The sequence below is a fragment of the Phacochoerus africanus genome, chromosome 1 (genome assembly GCF_016906955.1).
Source record: "Phacochoerus africanus isolate WHEZ1 chromosome 1, ROS_Pafr_v1, whole genome shotgun sequence".
NCBI lineage: Eukaryota > Metazoa > Chordata > Mammalia > Artiodactyla > Suidae > Phacochoerus > Phacochoerus africanus.
The window spans coordinates 134,019,232-134,035,733 of record NC_062544.1 but is presented as its reverse complement, the minus strand read 5'-3'; the positions used below and the strand labels follow the sequence as shown (position 1 = coordinate 134,035,733).

General features: G+C 43.4%; 1 protein-coding gene across 1 annotated transcript in view; it reads left to right on the top strand.

Annotated features, from left to right (window-relative positions):
• RYBP (RING1 and YY1 binding protein) overlaps positions 1 to 5,467 on the top strand; it is an 83,466-nt gene extending 77,999 nt beyond the window's left edge. The window contains exons 3-5 of the mRNA XM_047779226.1: positions 636 to 812; positions 907 to 1,005; positions 1,443 to 5,467. Of these exons, the coding sequence (XP_047635182.1) occupies positions 636 to 812; positions 907 to 1,005; positions 1,443 to 1,695 (529 nt within the window). The 3' untranslated portion in view covers positions 1,696 to 5,467. The remainder of the gene's footprint in view (positions 1 to 635; positions 813 to 906; positions 1,006 to 1,442) is intronic.
• The last annotated feature ends 11,035 nt before the right edge of the window (positions 5,468 to 16,502 follow it).

Genomic DNA, 16,502 nt, shown 5'->3' with positions numbered 1-16,502 from the left:
TTGGCACAGACATAATGGTAGATGGCACAATGAATGTGTCACTTGTCTAAGATGTTTTTTATAGTGACTTTCAGTCTTCACCCCCTTGGGAGCTAGTATGAACCACCTTTTATTGGTTTATATGTGTTGTCCGTGCCAGTCACAGAGCTGCAGGGGAGCAGACCAAGTCAGAATAATTAGATTGAGGAGTGAATGTCACACTTCTAATTTCATTCTCTTTTCACGGGATTACTAGTGTCCATTTAATAAAATGAGATTAACCCTCTGCAGCAGGAGTATTTGAAAGCTGTCAGTATAATCTTGACAGCTCAAAAGAAGTATAGTGTTCTCTGCACTCTTAGAAACGTCATGTTTTATTGGCCAGAAGTCTTGACTGCACAGGGAAATGGATGTGTGAGCATGTGTGTATATGCCATTAAAGGTAGATGTACAGAGAGGGGATTCGAAGGAGGAAGAAGTTTATGGATTTAGCCATACTACCAAGAAATAATAAAGTAGGAATAACACCATTTAATTTACTTTTCAGTTCCCAGATACCAGTAGTAAAATACCTAAGAAATTATGAGGCCAAAATTTTTTTTTAAAAGAAATACTTACACAGCAAATAATGACACATCTTTTCTTGAATGTTTTAGAAAACCTCGGATCAATTCTCAGCTGGTGGCACAGCAAGTGGCCCAACAGTACGCCACTCCACCACCCCCTAAAAAGGAGAAGAAGGAGAAAGTTGAAAAGCAAGATAAAGAGAAACCAGAGAAAGATAAGGAAATTAGTCCTAGTGTCACCAAGAAAAATACCAACAAGAAAACAAAGTAAGTTCTTGGGTAACTCAGAAGGTACTATATTATTTTGCAGGTGAATCAAAGATGCCTTTGAAATGCCTCTTTTTTGTATCTCTCCTTTTAGACCAAAGTCTGATATTCTGAAAGATCCACCTAGTGAAGCAAACAGTATACAGTCAGCAAATGCGACAACAAAGACCAGTGAAACAAATCACACTTCAAGGTATTTCAAACTGGAGTGAAGTACTCCACTGCTGCCCTGATTCACCCAGTCATAATCAAGAGCCCAGGGTGCTTTTGTACCTTTGTGTTGGGAGGCTAAGAAGGGGTAGAGTAAAGACCTAGGTGTGGGACGCTTAACCTTCAAAATGCACACACATGGATATGAGAGACTTTTATATCACTGAGGCCAAAACAGGAGAAAGATACATTGATTGTAATTTGGCAGTGGTCCAAAGCTTTGCTAACTGATAGTGGTTTCTATTCTTACTAAGCTCTGTCGGCAGATTTGGCCCTAAGTGTTGGTATACATGCTGGCAGTTTAGTAGAGTCATTGCCACGGAGTAATGGAGTTTGCATGTTTGTAGATGACGTTGGCAGAAGTCTTTTTAATCTGTAGCTGTGATTTAACAGGCTCTTCCCCTGTGGTGTTGCTTTCAGGCCCCGGCTGAAAAACGTGGACAGGAGCACTGCACAGCAGTTGGCAGTAACTGTGGGCAACGTCACCGTCATTATCACAGACTTTAAGGAAAAGACTCGCTCCTCCTCGACATCCTCATCCACAGTGACCTCCAGTGCAGGGTCAGAACAGCAGAACCAGAGCAGCTCGGGGTCGGAGAGCACAGACAAGGGCTCCTCCCGTTCCTCCACGCCAAAGGGCGACATGTCAGCAGTAAATGATGAATCTTTCTGAAATTGCACATGGAATTGTGAAAACTATGAATCAGGGTATGAAATTCACATTCTCCACCTGCCCATGCTGCTCGCATCCCTGGAGAATCTTCTGTGGACATCGACCTCTTAGTGATGCTGCCAGGATAATTTCTGCTTGCCATGGGCATCTGGCCACCAAGGAATTTCGCACCCTGACAATTACTCTTGACACTTTTATGTATTCCATTGTTTTATATGATTTTCCTAACAATCATTTATAATTGGATGTGCTCCTGAATCTACTTTTTATAAAAAAAAAAAAAAAATCTGCTGTGCACAATTTTCCATGTACATTACAACTGGTTTTTTGTTTTTGTTTCGTTGGGAGGGGGCGGGCTGGGAGGGGGGGTACTTTTATTTATTGTGTTCACAAACTCCATCCTTTCAGCATATCCTTTTTAAGTTTAGTTCTTTCTTCCAGTTATACTATGTACTATCAGTTTTGATATAACTATATATATATAAATATAAAATTATATATAAAGGGTTATTTGAAACCAATCCATGGCAACGCTGGTGCTTGATACACTGTGAAGTGAATACAACATTGAACAGTTACAGATCTGGGACAGTCCCTTCTATGAAAGTGCTGAAATTAAGTTAAAATCAGTCTTACATGAAGTATGTTCCAACCCACACGGGAACTTGACTCTCTCATCTGTCTAAAGAATACTGGACGATATAAAAATATATATTTTTTAAACAATGTGATCTCAAATTCAAAGACTGCTCCAGATAGCCTGCATTTTTTGATGGAATAACTGACAAATCACAAGTGGTTTAGTTGGGAGGGCTTTGATCATTCATAAGTAACTAAACTAGCTCCAGAATGCCAAGTATTCGTGTAAATTACGGTTAACATGTTAACATTGCTGTTCTTACATAAGCATTCATGAAAATATGGTATTCTGTAACTCGAATTCCATCCATTTTCCAGACCTCTACTCATGTCTGAGGTAAATCTATAAATTTTCTCTTAGTTTTAGGATTAAAACTGTCTAAGCTGTATTTTTGATCCATACAAGAAGCAAATCCCTGTTTCCACTTTGCACGTGACAGGGCAGCAGCTGTGTTTCGTTGAATTGAAATTGTTTGCCTCACATCCCCTCGTTTCCCTTACCCTACCAATTCAGTTATGGGAATTCTTTTTCTTTCTTAAAATCTAGTCTTGTTTGCTTGACTGAACAGAGGTTATCAGCTGCACATCCAGTCCTGACATGGAGCTTTTCGGTGGTGTTGGGAGAAGGTTCTCAGTCCCCTGCTGTGGGAAGGAACTCAGTGGTGAATGGGTGAAGCGAAGCGCCGGCAGCCAGAATTGCAGGGACAGGACAGCTCCTACTTCCTGCGAGCCTGTGATCTTTTTCATCCTCAACATAAAGACAGCTTGAGTAAACTCTCTTTGAAAAAAGATTCTTATCACTCTCTTTTTTTTGAACTGTCCTGCAAAAACAAAATATGAGGGGGGAAAAAAAAAAAACCACTGACAAGACTCCACCCCTCCTCTTTTTTAAAATGTTTTGTTTTGTTTGGATTGAGGGTCTGTCTGCTTTTCAACTCTTAACATTCATATCCACAGAGCTCATAGACTTCAGAGTCACTTCAAGCATGGGAACTTGATGTCACCTTCCTTTATTTGACCATACTTTAGGGACTTCTGGGAGGGCAGCAGATTGGTAATGAAACACCACATTTTGGTGTGAAAACCCTGGTTTGCTTAAGAATAGAAGTAATTTCTGTCTGTGGAGGCAACAAGTAAAAAGAAAAATTAACAGCTTGATTTGAGTAGCCAACAGGAAAGGCTCCTTTCACATTTACATTAAAACTATTCTGTAGTTACTAATGTACCATCATTTAAATTCTCAAAGGTATAGAAGATAAAGCAGTGCCATTTGTTCCTGTGGTCTATTCTCAAATGCATGGACAATGTCCCCCCCTTTTTAAAATAACTGCTTGTATCTGGAATGCAAGCTATACTTACCTTTTTAAATACATTTTTAAAGTATTTATTAATGAACCAAAGGAAATCCGATGCTTTCTATAAGCATCAGAATATATAATACATAGTGATTTGACTATGAATTTTAAATCCACATTTTAATATTAGTGGGGTATTGCAAAGACATTCCTTCTAAAGTTTTAATATTCCTTTAATAAGGGTCTCAGGGAGGGTAAATTAGCCATATTTATTTTCCAGAGATGTAAGGAATTGCTAAGTTTTTTAATTAACTTTTTAAAAGAAATTTAAATGCCACCAAACTCATGTGGGTTGCACTGCTTTTGGAACCAATAAGTGTTGGTATGCACTTTGTTCAGAAACACTGTGTACTTTTTTCAAAATTAGTTTCATGTAAAGTGATTGGACCCCTAGATTAGTGGAAAAAGCTGATTAACCAGCTACTCAGAGGCTGCTAATTAATTCATTGCCAATGTCTTGGTTTTTTAGTTTTGCCTCCGTGATAATAAAAGAGTGGAGAGGGGTGAAGTGAGGGAGGTTGCTGATTTGGTAGAAACTGCAGCCCACAGAGGGACTGCTCTCGCCAATGCGGTGTCATCGGGCCCGCCCTTTAGCTGCTGTTGTGTATTCTGTTACGGTAGTGAGGTGGTGTAGGTACTTTAGACTTTTAATTTCCGAAGTTGATGACATCCCTCAGGCATGTATTCTGGAAATGGAATTCCTGTAACTTCCTGCATTTGCAGTTTGCCCTACAATTAGTAGGCAGCATGTAAAACACTAGTGTAGATGATAAAGATATATATTCAAAGAGGACCAGAAATACTTGGTATTCAGTGGCACAGTAAGCAGGTTATAAAAACGAAACAAAAGCACAGTGTTAACGCTTGCAAGTTTCCATTTGTTTTAATACTACGCAATCTTCCACATTCAGGCGTGTGCATGTGCACACGCACACAAAGACCTTAATTGACCTGCTCTGCTTGAGTCATGAAGTTCAAAAAAAAAAAAAAGTAAAGACATCTTGACACCCACAAAGTAATTGAAAAATTTCAGTTTCAATCGGGATATTTAAAACATTGGCAGAAGCTTCTGTGAGTTTAGTTCCACTAAGATGTTTCACCTGCCTTATCAAGACCATTCTCAGTCTACTTTTTTAAGCTACCGTATCTTAAATTATTGAAAATTTATTAATTGCTGAATATATAATAACCTTTGCTTGTATGTAACCGAAAATGGTTTAAGAGCCAACATTTAGAGTATGACAATGGAGCTGAACAGTTTTTAATGCGCAAGCAGTTCTGTTCTTGTGTATGACTTGTAACCTTAATTTACTGTGTAAAGATGGTTACATTATTTCCTTAGCTTTGTTTGTTGGAGACAAATAGAGAATGCTTGTTAAGTATGTCAAAACATAATCTTGTGAATTTTTGTTACTGTATTATACGAGCTATATTTTTCATTTGCCCAGAAAGACAGCTTGTATAACGCTTTTGGAAGTTTCTGCTCTGTAATGTCTTTAGAGCTGACAGTCTGTTAGGTTTGTTTTTTTCTTCATGCTAAAGTGTCAGTTGGTGGTTTTGTGAACTGGTCAGAAATTCACAGGTCTTAAATGTTTGGGGGAAATTTATATTGGACACTGCTCTTTGTCTAGCAAATAAAAGATGTTAATATATTCCTGTTACTGGCATGTGCACGACTATGTTATTAGAAGCCACTTTATCGTTTTCCTGCTTTAAATAGAAATGTCTATTTATGAATTCTGCTTGTAGTTTTTTCACAAATAAAATAGTAAAATTTACATTGAAATCTTTATTTTTGTCTGTATAGATTTCCCGTAGGAACATAGTTACAATCTGTACTCAGATTTTGCACTTGTGTAATATTTCCAGAGAAGACAAGGTTAAGAACTTGAGTTTGTCATATGCTGGAGTTGATTCGGGTGTCAGTACACTGCTCAGAGCAGCAGCAGAAAATGTAATTAAAAGAATGGCTGAATTTTGGAAATGAGCTGATATCTCTAAGCATGTCCTTTGAGATAGGTTGCAGTGATTTAAAGAAGGAGATGGTGGCTAACGGTTAATTCAGTGTACGGCTGAGAACCCTCAAAAGACAACTCATTTCTGGCCAAGTGCAGTTAGGTAGATTGTGACTCTGATGTAAAGGAAAATGAATGTCGAAAGCCACATAGAACCAGCTTACTGCCTCATGCTGGGGAGACTGCTGCCCGGGCAGCCACTCTAACCTTCCAGAGAATATGGAAACCACAACTTCTAAGATTCATCCCTGATGACTCTTCTCTGTCCTGGCTCTGCACTTCAACTGAGGACTGAGAGGAAGAGAGTGTAACTGTGATTGGACCCTAGTTTGAAACTGGGTTTGTCCTGGTAAAAGAAAACCTAGTGACCTTCTTTTTTGTTCTTATTTTCACTACTGAGATATCACCCAGGTCTGGCTCCTTAGGAGCCTTGGAAAGGATCTGGAAGGACTGGAGAGCAGAGACCAGATGGTGTGTCTGAGGTTTCCCAGGGCCCTCAGGCCATGGGCTGTACCCCGACCTCTTAGCTTTCCTTGGTACCTACAGGGTCCTTTTTGAGGGTCCCCACTGCTGGTGGCACTGTCAACACCTTTGGGGAGGATGGGGGCTCCCCACACCAGATGGAGGCCTTATAGCAAGAGCCTGACCCCTATGTGAAAGCACAAGGATGTCTTTTAGGAAGAGTGGATTCTTTCAGTTGTGAAGATGAGAAGGGAGTTGAAGGCTTCTTTTTGAACTAAACCCCAGCACTGACACCACATGTCCAGACCCTTACTGAGGAATACCATGGCTGATATGGGACACCATGGTGGTGAGAAGCTCTTGCTGAATTCATCTTGGTTAAGGGTGGGATGATGTCTGCAGCTGGAAAGTGCCCAGGCTGGGCTCTGCTTCCACAGTCCCATGACACGGAAGCTGGCAAGCCTCTGCCAGGGTCATTGAGAGAATGAAGGCTGTCAGGGAGGCCCTGCGACTTTGATCCCCGAGCTCCCAGCAGTTCTGAAGAGCTCCTCTGAAACCTTAACATCATAGAAAAGCAAGCTTCAGAACCATCCTCATATTAGGATTAAAAACATGATCAAGGTCTTGCTTGCTAATAATCAAGAAAAGCCAGGTTCACATCTGGCTGCCTTAATGCTGTTTGTAAGGAAAAACAGTCTTCCTGGCAGCATTGGCCCTGTTAAATGGAGGAGAAATGGACCACTGAGAACTTCAGGAAAGGCTTTGATTTTTTTTTTAGAAAACATCCTAGGCAATGTCTGTAAAGTTGAGAAGGGGGCTCAGGTCTGGGTTGACCCTGGAGTAAAAGGTATCCAGCTGCAGTGTTCCGCTGGTCAACCTGCCTTCTCTGCAGGCATTAACCCCAAGGCTGGGGTGGAGGCCTGGCTGTAAGTCATCCAATGAAGAGGCATTTCTCTGGTCCCAATAATGCTCGCATCCAGTGCTTTTCTGATCAACAGCTAATAGGGTTAAGTGTGCAGAGAGGAGGGCCAAGGCCGCAAATGACGCTCCTGCTGGTGCTTTTGACTTAGACCAGGCAAATAAGTGGCACCACCCACCCTGTTCTCCCTGCCTTGAACTTGAGGCTGGCATCACAAATCCATCACAGTACTCTTTTTTTTTTTTTTTTTTAGCTGAATTCAGACTTAGAAACCTCAGCACAACTCTACAGGGGTCCCAACACCACGTTCCTGCAAGGAAAGACTCGTTTGACCTTCCTGCCCTGGACCAAACCCGCCCAAAGGCAACTGGGGAGCCCTGCAAGGCAGTTTCCAATTAACTCTTCAGTTGTGGAGCATCTGCTGGGGCCATAGGACTTCCAAGCAGAAGGCTTGGAGGAGTCAGGAGAGAGATTTAAATAACCGACACTGGCTCTTCAAAAAGCTCCGCTTCCTCATGCAAAACAGGACCCAATGAGGAAGCCAGTGCTGAGAACTATCCCTTTAAATGCCAGACCCACTGGCCTGCCAGCCAAGATGAGTGCTGGGTGTCACCATGTAGGCCAGACCAGGACCTGCTCAGGCTGTAGCACCGGTTCTACCAACCTTGGGGACTCTAAGATAACAGGGCAGAACACCAAACGGATGTGATTCCTGAAAACAAAAGGATACACCTTTGGAGCCAGAACTGGGTGAGATTCCCACCTCCAACTGCCTGGGTGGCCTCAGGCAAGTCAGCCTCCCCGGGCTCATTTTCCTCCTTCTGAAACAAACCTCTCCTGGTCTGTTCTCTGCTCTTAGAGGCCAGGAGCCAGTGGTTATTTGTACTTTGCTGTGTTTCTAGTATGGAGAGCAAAACTCCCTATAGTCATTCTAATGCTTCACAGATGTTAACACCAGGAATGAATAAGGAGAGTTTGTTTTGTGGTTGTCTTATCTTGTTTTTAAATATTTCCTTTATCTATCTATCTATCTATCTATCTATCTATCTATCTATCTATCTATCTATCTATCTTCTTGGCCTAGAGGAAGGAGCAGCTGTTTGGAAACCACATGTAAACAAATCAAGTCGGTGCCTGGTGTTTGTCACTATAAACAGTATTGCAATAAATATGGCTTTTCGTCATTAAAAGTTTGAGTTTCCTCATGATGGTCACTGACCCCTTATTATCAAAAAGGAAAGAGCTCCTGTTGTGGCTCAGTAGGTTAAAAATCCGACTAGTATCCATGAGGATGCAGGATCGATCCTTGGCCTCAATCAGTAGGATCTGGCATTGCTGCAAGCTGTGGTGTAGGTCACAGCTATTGCTCAGATCCCGCATTGCTATGGCTGTGGTGTAGGCTGGCAGCTGCCTCTCCGATTCGACCCCTAGCCTAGGAACTTCCATATGCCGCAGTGCGGCCCTAAAAAAAAGAAAGAAAAAGAGTCAGGGGGAGAATTAGAACTCTGCATTGTACCTGGCATCACCACACTGTAGGAGCCCAAGATGTGTTGGTCTCTGGGTTTCAGATGTAGACGTATACATACATACACACACACGCACACACGCAAGCTCCTAGTGCACAGGAGTTTGAACCACTTATATTCTTACTGGAGAGTGGATTCTAGATGAGAACCATCTTTCAGCCTGAGTAATTCAGCACTTGCAGCAGCAGCCTCAGAATGTGGAGAGCTCTCTCTGTGGAAGCCAGGCTGTATATATAATATTGTACTCACTGCCTCTTCTCATTTTAAGGAATTGATACTCATTTGGAAAAGTTTACTGTAGAGTTAGCTCATTGGCTGGACTCTTTAACAACTTGCCAGAGTGGAAAATATGTGAATTTGAGGCTTTCCCGAGAGGCAAGACCCTCTAATAAATTATACTATAAAGTTCCAAGCAACTCCTCCTTGCAAAAATCATGCTGACAGTACAGCCAAAGGCAGCGAACAAACTGGATAATAAGACAGAGGATCGCAGCATCTCCCATTTATCGTGCGCTTGTCCTGCGCTGGTGGGCAGATGGGCTGGCTCACTTGTGCAGCCAGCAAGAGAAGAGGACCACTTTGGTGAGCTGCTGAGCGAGGCGGACTGCCAACTCCTGGCCGGCTCGCTGCTCTACTGGAGAAGCAGATAAACCCCAAGTGGGAACTTAAGCCCCAGTGCAACTGAGTAAACTGGGAGTGGAGACACCTGGGAGTTGGAGGTGGCGGGAAACCCAGTTCACCCTAGGACTTTTATGTGTGTTCCCAGCCTTATGAGAGTTCCTATTTCATTCTGACTCTGGAAACCTTTTCTATTCAACATACACAGTCACCATCATAGCAAAATGCATTGAAGTAGCAAGAACAGCACACTTTATTGTTACTGTTTGAAATGGCTGATGTGTGTTAACTCCTTTAATCCTCACAGTAACACTGTTGATTACAGCCAGGGTGGGCAAACTACAGCCTGCATGCCACATCCTACCTTAATGCCTGGTTACATATAGCCGGATAGCTAGGAGGTTTTCATATTTTGAAATGGTTGAAAACAATTTTTTAAGACATATTTGTGACGTGAAAATTATATGAAATTCAAATGTCAGTGTCAATAAAGTTTTATTGGCACACAGCTGTGCTTGTTCATTTAGGTCTTGTGTATGGCTGCTTTCCTGCTACAATGGCAGAGTGGCATCATTGCGACAGAGCCTGGGAAGCCCACAGAGCCTAAAATAGTTATCTGGCTCCTTCTAGAAAAAGTGTGCTGATCCCTGGAACACATCCCCATCTGTCTCTTTCCAGGAGGTGAGAACTGACATAGCCCTCAGTGTCTAAAATGGTTTCTGGTATAGTCAGTGCTGGGTAAGTGGTTGTAGAATGAAGGAATCACTAACTGTCTGTTTTACAAAAGTGGAAACTTGAGCACAAAGAGGTTAAGGAACTTGCCCAATGTCACCGAGCTAGTAAGTGGAGAAATTAGGATTTGAATCAAGTCCGCCTAATCCAGAATCCTGACTTTTAGTTTTCTAGAGGCTGAATGGGCAGCCAGCTCCCAAGCAAGTTCCTTGGAACACCAGTTAGGCCAGAGCCTAGCTATGGCCAAATAAGTTTTGGTAAGTGCTCTTTAATGTAGAAGCCCTCTTGGAGTTTCTTAGTGATCATTAGTATTTCAAAGGCTCTGAGAAGTCCTGCAGGGGAAAAAAAAAATTAACTGTCTTTAACATGGTGTTTATACTTATTTGACTTAACTCCTCCCAACTGGTCAAACTCTGTCCAGAAAGAATTTAGTGGCAAGACTTGCTGTTAAGACAAAGTATGGTTGAATCTCTGTGACCTTGGGAAAATCATTTGGTGAGACTTTCTGAACCTCAGTTTCTCTGGAGAATGATAAGGTGGTTGGAAGGATTTAGTGAGACAAGGCGTTTCTGGCTCCCAATAGATGCTAACAAAATGGTAATTCCCTGCCCCACTCTGGGTAAACTCAGCTGTTTGGCACAACTGCCACTTCTCACCCCGGAGGCCGCATTTGGAATCGTGGTTGCTTTGCAAAGAGATCGCTCATTTCACCTTCAGGTGCCAATTAGTTACCGAGATAAGACCATCAGCGCCATAAACCAGAACAGCTATTGCAGAAGAGAGAAGGTTCTGGCACCTTCATTGCCAGAAAATTCTCCTGGAGCACCTGCGCGCCAGCAGTGTGGCCTTGGCGGGGTCGGTGTGGGTGTGGGGTGGAGGGGCAGCTCCCTGCCTTGTGGATTTGTCTTCCACCACTTCCCAGGGAGGATTTCACTGCGGCTTCAACTGTCAGCAGTGCACTTGAATCTGCTCTCTTCTTAGTCACACTCCTGCTTAAGTGAATCCCTGGATGCCAGAAGCCTTTCTTCCTGACAGCAGGTGAGATGCTGGCAGCCTCTGGATGTGACCATCCACTTCAGTGCCTGAGAAAATCCCCCCTGCCTCACCACCACCCAGACATCTGAAGATTTTGCTTAATGGAGTTGGCGGAGCCCCGGGGACCCCAGTGTGAGACCCGCTCCACCTGTGCCAGGGACCCTGTCACTGCTGCCTTGGAAGGGCTGGAGAAGCGAAATACACAAGACTGGTACCGAAGCGTGGAGGGTGGTGACACACTACTTTAATGTGAATTTTATCAGTAAAACACAGGACCTCAAAGAAATGTCACTCAGTATATTCTGCTGCTTTGATATGTGCTTCCGTTGAAAAGTTAGAGGAAGCCTGCTATTTTCCTGCCCCCCAGCTGCATAGAGCTTAATTTGTGGAGGGGGAGAAGGAGGCAGTAAATGTCCATTTGACAATGGCTACATGCGTCTGCGAATCTCTGGCAGTCTGTAGATAGAGCCAGCGGTCTTCCCCCACATGTACTCCTGAGGACCTCAAAACAGTGTCACCTCCCTCAGTTCTTAGCCTGTGTCTCCCTCCCATGAAGCCAGCCCCCCTCCCAAAGCCCAGCATCGACCCTGCTGTTGTTTTATGGTAAAGCATAGCTCCTGGACAGCAGGTAGTCAATCCCCTCACCCCCTTCCCCATACAGAAGGTTCTGACTTGGCCTTACACTTCTCCTGGAAGACATGACCTTCCACTCCAGGGCCAACGCCCTGCTAGGAGCTTGCATCTCAAGACGCAGCAGGCCCTGTGGGAGGAGCCAAGGTGGTGGCCAGCCGCCCACTGTCCTGTTGAAAGGCTTAAGATTCTATCTGTTAAGTTTTCTTTGGAAGCCTTGGCTGCTTTTCTCTTGATTTGTCAGATGTCAGTATGTTTACCTTCACTTCACAGCCTGACCTGGCCTTCCACAAAACCACCATTGTGGACCGTGCAGAGACGCATCGTGATAAACCTCACCCAGTGTTGCAAGGGGCATGCTCAGTCTGAACAGCCTGAGCCCAGGTCCAGCTGATCAAATGGCCTTATTTGAATATAAGAACACTGACATTTCCCAATTATGCAATAGAGACTTAATGTCCTTGAAGGACTGAAGGGAAGTAAGCACCCTTTAGCTTTGCCTGATTCCTCAAGCTTCCAGCTTGAACTTAAATGTGATGGCTGGAACTCGGTTGTCTCAACCTATGAGGTCACCTTAAGGATGGAAGCCAACATAGTAAAGATAACAAGAGCAAAAATCGAGCCTGGGTGCCCTGCCCAGCCCCTGACCTCTTTACAGATGAGAAATGAGCTTCTCTTTTATTTAAGCCATTGTGTACTAGTTAGGGTTCTCCAGAATAAAAGAACCAATGGGAGATGTACAGTTGACCCTTGAACAACGTGGGAGGTTTAGGAATGCAGATCCCTTCCCCATGCAGTTAAAATCTGAGTACAACTCAGAGTCAATCCCCCACATCTGTGGTTTTGCATCTGAGGATTCAACTGATTCAACTAACTGGGGATCCAACCAACCACAGACTGTATAGTACTGTAGAACTGATTTATTGAAAAAAAAAAAATCTACATCTAAGTGGACCTGAGTTGTTCAAAGCGTGTTGTTCAAGGTTCAGCTATATATGAAGGATAGTTAGATAGATAGACGATAGACAAATTTGTATATCTCTCTAAAGAGAGATATGTTATAGACATTGGCTCACATGATTGTAGAGACCGAGAAATCCACAGCCTGCCATCTGTCAGCTGGAGAAAAAGGAAAGCTGGCGCTCAATTCGGTCTGCGTCTAAAGGCCTGAAAACTGGGGGGCTGCTGGTGTAAATCACCATCTGGTCCGAACTCCTGAGACCCAGGAGTGCAGACGCCCTGAAGAAGCTTGTGTCCCCACTCCAGCAGCAGAAGAGGAAATTCACGTTTCCTCCACTTTTTCCTTCTGTTCAGGCCCTCTGTGGATCTGCTGATGCCCACCCACAGTAGTTCAAGTTCAAATGGTTCAACTGATTCACATTCTAATCTCTTCCAGAAACACCCTCAGAGACACACACATCCCTCAAGAAGTGATCTTTTACCAGCTCTCTGGGCCTCCCTTAGCTCAGTCAAGGTGATGTATAAAATTAACAATCACACACTATTATTTGGGGATTTTCTCTTACATGAAGGTGAAATTAACATTAAGCGATAACAAAAATTCCTGATGAAACTCATTCCTCAGAAAATGTGCTACGTTTCTCCTGCATACCTTTTTGAGTATTTTGGGCCAATGGACAGTGCCTGGGTCTGAGATCAGTAGATTTGGGGTACAGATCTAGCCATCACTTAATAGCTGGATGACCTTGAGGTCTTCTATACAATGGGATGCCTTCCCATAGGGCTGCTGTATTTAGTCCAACATACATCTCTTTTTCTTTTTCCCTTTTTTTTTTTTTTTGTCTTTTTAGGGTTGTGCCCACAGCATATGAAGGTTCTCAGGTTAAGTGATGAATCGGAGCTGTAGCTGCTGGCCTACACCACAGCTCAAAGCAATGCCAGATCCTTAACCCACTGAGCCAGGCCAGGGATCAAACCTGCATCCTCATGGATGCCAGTCAGATTCGTTTCCATTGAGCCACGATCGGAACTCCCAACATACATTTCTTGATTGCCTACTTTGTACTAAATATTGTAAGGACCCAGAGCTGAATAATAGAGTCCCTGTCCTCTAGTGGAAGTTTTCTGAAGTGGTATGTCAGATTTTGGTTGCCCAACTTAGATTCTGCTATTGGGAATATTTGAAGAAGGCTAGACTTTAATTGGACCTGAAATCAGGGTTACCCAAATAAGCTGCAGGGAGGCTGTGGGGTGAATTCCTGGAAATTACTTACAAAAATATATGTGTGTTTTATTGCAACTGTGCTTTTTTCTTTTTTTTTCGGGCTGCACCTACAGCATGTGGAAGTTCCCGGGGATAGGGGTCAAATCAGAGCTGCAGATGCAAGCCTACACCACAGTTGCAGCAACATCAGATTGGAGCCACACCTGTGACCGGCCTGAGCTTACGGCAACACCAGATCCTTAACCCAGTGAGCGAGGCCAGACATTACATCAGGTTCTTAATCTGTTGAGCCACAATAGGAACTCCACACTTGTGCATGTGTCTGGAGAGCAGCATTCAGAGTTTTTGCTGGATTCTAGAATGGTTCCATCATCTGAAGCACCACTGCAGATAAAGAGAATCTAGATAATTTTGAAACAGCATCTTTCCTCTAGGTGACTTCCTCCCTGAAAAAGAAAGAATCTATATTATGCAGAGAATGTGATGGCCAAACGAGTTAATGGGGAGCCCTCAGGCAGCTTCAGACTGCAGAAATCTCCATCTGAATCAGTCAGCTCAGGCTGTGTTTTGCTGCTGTAACAAACACACATTCCAGCCCAGAAGAGGGCTGGGGCACAGTTCTCAAGTGGGACCTCCCTTGACCATCACCCTGGCACACCCTTCCTTTTCTTCTGTGTCGGATCTCCTATTTCCTGTCATCCCAGTCTTCCTCTTTCTTGCTTTACTCTGTCATTTTGATGGTGATCCTCTGCCAATGGTTTCCTGAGAAAGAATGGATGTGGAGGAGGCATATTCTCTGTGTCCTTTGCAGACCAATGACGTCTTTCTTCTTCCCTCACACATGCCTGGCACAATTCCCAGGGTGGATGTCATTTTCCTTCCTTATAGCAGGTAATGCTCAGGAGATGCCGAAGCCCTCTGGCCCCTGACCTGTGCATGGGACCAATTTCTTCTCTCTAATCACTTTAGACACTAAAAGAAACTTTTCCATGTCCCTAGCGTGATCTTTCCTGGCTCTTTGCCCAGTGGGCCCTTTCTGTCCCCAAATTTAAGTCATTCAGTGTTGAGAAATTGTCTTGAAATATTTCACTGGTGACATCCCTTCATTTACACTAAGTTTTCTTTCTGGAACTCCTGTTATTCAGATATTTTATGTCCTTTGATTTTCTTGAGATTTCCCTATTGTGTTCCATCTTTTCATGTTTATGTTCTTCTAGGAAAGAATCCTCACCCTATGGATTGAATTGTGTCCCCCCAAAGGTTGTTGACATCCTAACCCCAGTGTCTGTGAAGGAGGTCTTATTGGGAAATGGGGTCTTTGCCGAGGATTAAGTTAAAATGTGGTCAGTAGGATGGGCCATGATCCAATAGGACTGGCATTCTGGTAAAAGAGGAAATTTGGACACAGAGACAGACACACAAACAAGGAGAATGCTATGTGCAAATGAAGGCAGAGATGGAGTTTCTACAAGCCCAGAAATGCCAACAATGCCAGCAAACCACCATAAGCTTTGAGAGAGGCAAGAAACACATTCTCCCTGTTAAGAGTCCTTAGAAACACCCTACCCTTGACTTTGGACTTCAAGGATCCAGAACTGTGAAACAGTAAGATTAGGTTTCTTTAAACCACCCAGCTGATGGCAGTTGGTTTCAGCAGCCCCAGGAAACTAGCACACCTCTTCCTTGCATTGAAGTTCTTCTGTGAAGCTCTCCTGTCATGTTTCTGATTTCCAAGAGCCATTTTTGGAGTCATTCTCTGCATCTTTTTCTTTTGTTGCATCCTCTTCTCATTTCATGCCTGTGGTGTTAAATTCTCTTATCTCTGAGAAAATTAATGACGATTTAAAGCTTTTTTTTTTTAACCCAGACTAGTCTCTGTTAAGTTCCTTGTTTTATGTCCTAGTAAAGGCTTTTCCCAGGTGTCTCCAAGTCTCTATTTAAGAGGTGGGGGAGGGATAAAAGGCTGAAACACCAAGCTAAGTGTAGGGCTTGTTAAGCGTTGAAGTATGTGGTTGGGCTCTTTGGGGGGGTGTCTTTTTTCTTTCGGTCTGTCCACTTTGGACATGTCAGACTCTTCCAAATTCCTACCTGGAGGTAAAGACCTACTAGAAGTCTCCTGGGACTGCAGCCTTCATCAGGTACTGTCACACGTCTTTCTACTTGACTCTCTGGGGCATAAACATCCATTCTAGAGTGGAGTGGGAGAGGGGCGAGCCTCCTGCCTCCAGGAGTGAGGAGAGGGCCCGGGAGCAAATCCGGGCATCCATCTACTCCCTTAATAGCTTTTCACCAGTTCTCTTTATTCATTCATACCTGTCCTTCACTCTCCATCTAGAATTACATGAGGAACACGTTCTTGACCTTTTGGAGGATTTGGTTTGTTGGCGGTTTTTGCAACTGGGTTTAAGATTTGGCTTTCTTAAGGCGGTGGCTTCCTATCCATCTATTTTCCAGCTTAAAATATTTTCTTATTATTGTCTCCTCTTCATTCTCTCAGACCTGTTTGTTTGGTTTTGTGGTGGTTGTTTTCTGAAACCAACCAAACAAAAAAACCAAAAAAACAATACCCCCTACCCAATCCTAACCCAAACATTTAATTTTGTACCCAAGGGCATACAAAATATGTGTGTTCGAGGCTCCATCTTTATCTGAAAGTCTCAAGGTCTCTATTTAAAATAAACTTTTGCCTTC